We start from the raw sequence: 1,192 nt of genomic DNA on the forward strand, positions 1-1,192 counted from the left end.
GTTTTTGCAGCTGCTTCTTTGGTTTTTGCAGCTGCTTCTTTGGTTTTTGCAGCTGCTTCTTTGGTTTTTGCAGCTGCTTCTTTGGTTTTTGCAGAGTGCATACAGGGACAAACTGGAACCAAAGATTAAAAAAAACTAAAGTTAATCTGATAACTAAACCTGATCCAGACTCTCGTCTTCATCCTGAAGTTCTAACCTGCAGGCGCTTCTTCCTCTGGTTCTGGAACAGGTTTAATCACATCCACTGTTGCCTTTTCCTCATCATCATCTTCATCATACTCCTCCTCTTTATCKCCTGGTTTGTGTGCAGCTTTCTGAGGCTCGGACTCTTCAGCTTCAGCCTCTTCGTGTTCCTCCTCAGGAGCTGCAGGATGTCTGCTGTCTGCTGGTGAAAGCAGCTGATTTATGATGTGATCAKTTCAGGAAATTAATCATTTTCTATAAACCAACATATGTGTAAAACTGATGAGAAATGTTTAAACAAGATTTAGTGACTCAGAGTGAGAGAAAAAAAGAAAAATCTCCCACCAGCATCCTGTGTCTTGTCTTCCTCCTCGGCCTGCAGGAGCTCCTCCTCATCTTCACCATCATCKGCCTCAGTCTTTGGCGCCCCCTGCTGGGCAGAGACTGCCGCTGCAGCGGGAGCTKCAAACACACAGCAGTGCACTTTGAATCATTGAGGGAGAGTTAGAGGCGCTCACAGCCTCATCATGTTTTATTTGTTCTGCTTCAACACGTMTGATACCATCTGATGTGTTTAACGTGAGGTTCTGTTTGAGATTATTGAACATTATTAGTTGTTTCTKAGCAGAGAAACATCTAAAACGTGCAGGAATTAATACCAAATTATCAAAGCTTTTCACGTTTTATTTTGCGATTTTGTTTCTCCAGTATTGAAACACTTTTTGTGTCTCATTCAACAGAAACGAAATCATGAAATTTAAACTACAACTAAAATATATTGAAAATATTCAAAGCGCTAATCAAATCATATCGTCCGACTGTCTGCAACCTGCTAAAACATTGATGCTTTTGATGCATTGCTGTCTTTGGAGGGGATTTATTTCCAGATTTTGTCTGCACCACAGAGAGCAGAGATGAACTAGACATGGGTTTTTACGATGTAAAAACAAGTGTGCATTGCCTCGTAGCATGTCATTGCCAGCAGCAATGGACTTGCAGAATGAACTGA

General features: G+C 41.5%; 1 protein-coding gene across 1 annotated transcript in view; it reads right to left on the reverse strand.

The window, feature by feature from the left end:
- Positions 1–21: 21 nt before the first annotated feature.
- LOC106536800 (probable serine/threonine-protein kinase kinX) overlaps positions 22–1,192 on the reverse strand; it is a gene marked incomplete at both ends in the record, with an annotated part of 7,693 nt that continues 6,522 nt past the window's right edge. Inside the window, 3 exon segments of the mRNA XM_014034125.1 lie at positions 22–112; positions 197–382; positions 529–645. Coding sequence (XP_013889579.1) covers positions 22–112; positions 197–382; positions 529–645 — 394 coding nt within the window.

This window comes from Austrofundulus limnaeus, unplaced genomic scaffold (assembly GCF_001266775.1).
Source record: "Austrofundulus limnaeus strain Quisiro unplaced genomic scaffold, Austrofundulus_limnaeus-1.0 Scaffold1979, whole genome shotgun sequence".
In the NCBI taxonomy this organism is placed as follows: Eukaryota; Metazoa; Chordata; class Actinopteri; order Cyprinodontiformes; family Rivulidae; genus Austrofundulus; species Austrofundulus limnaeus.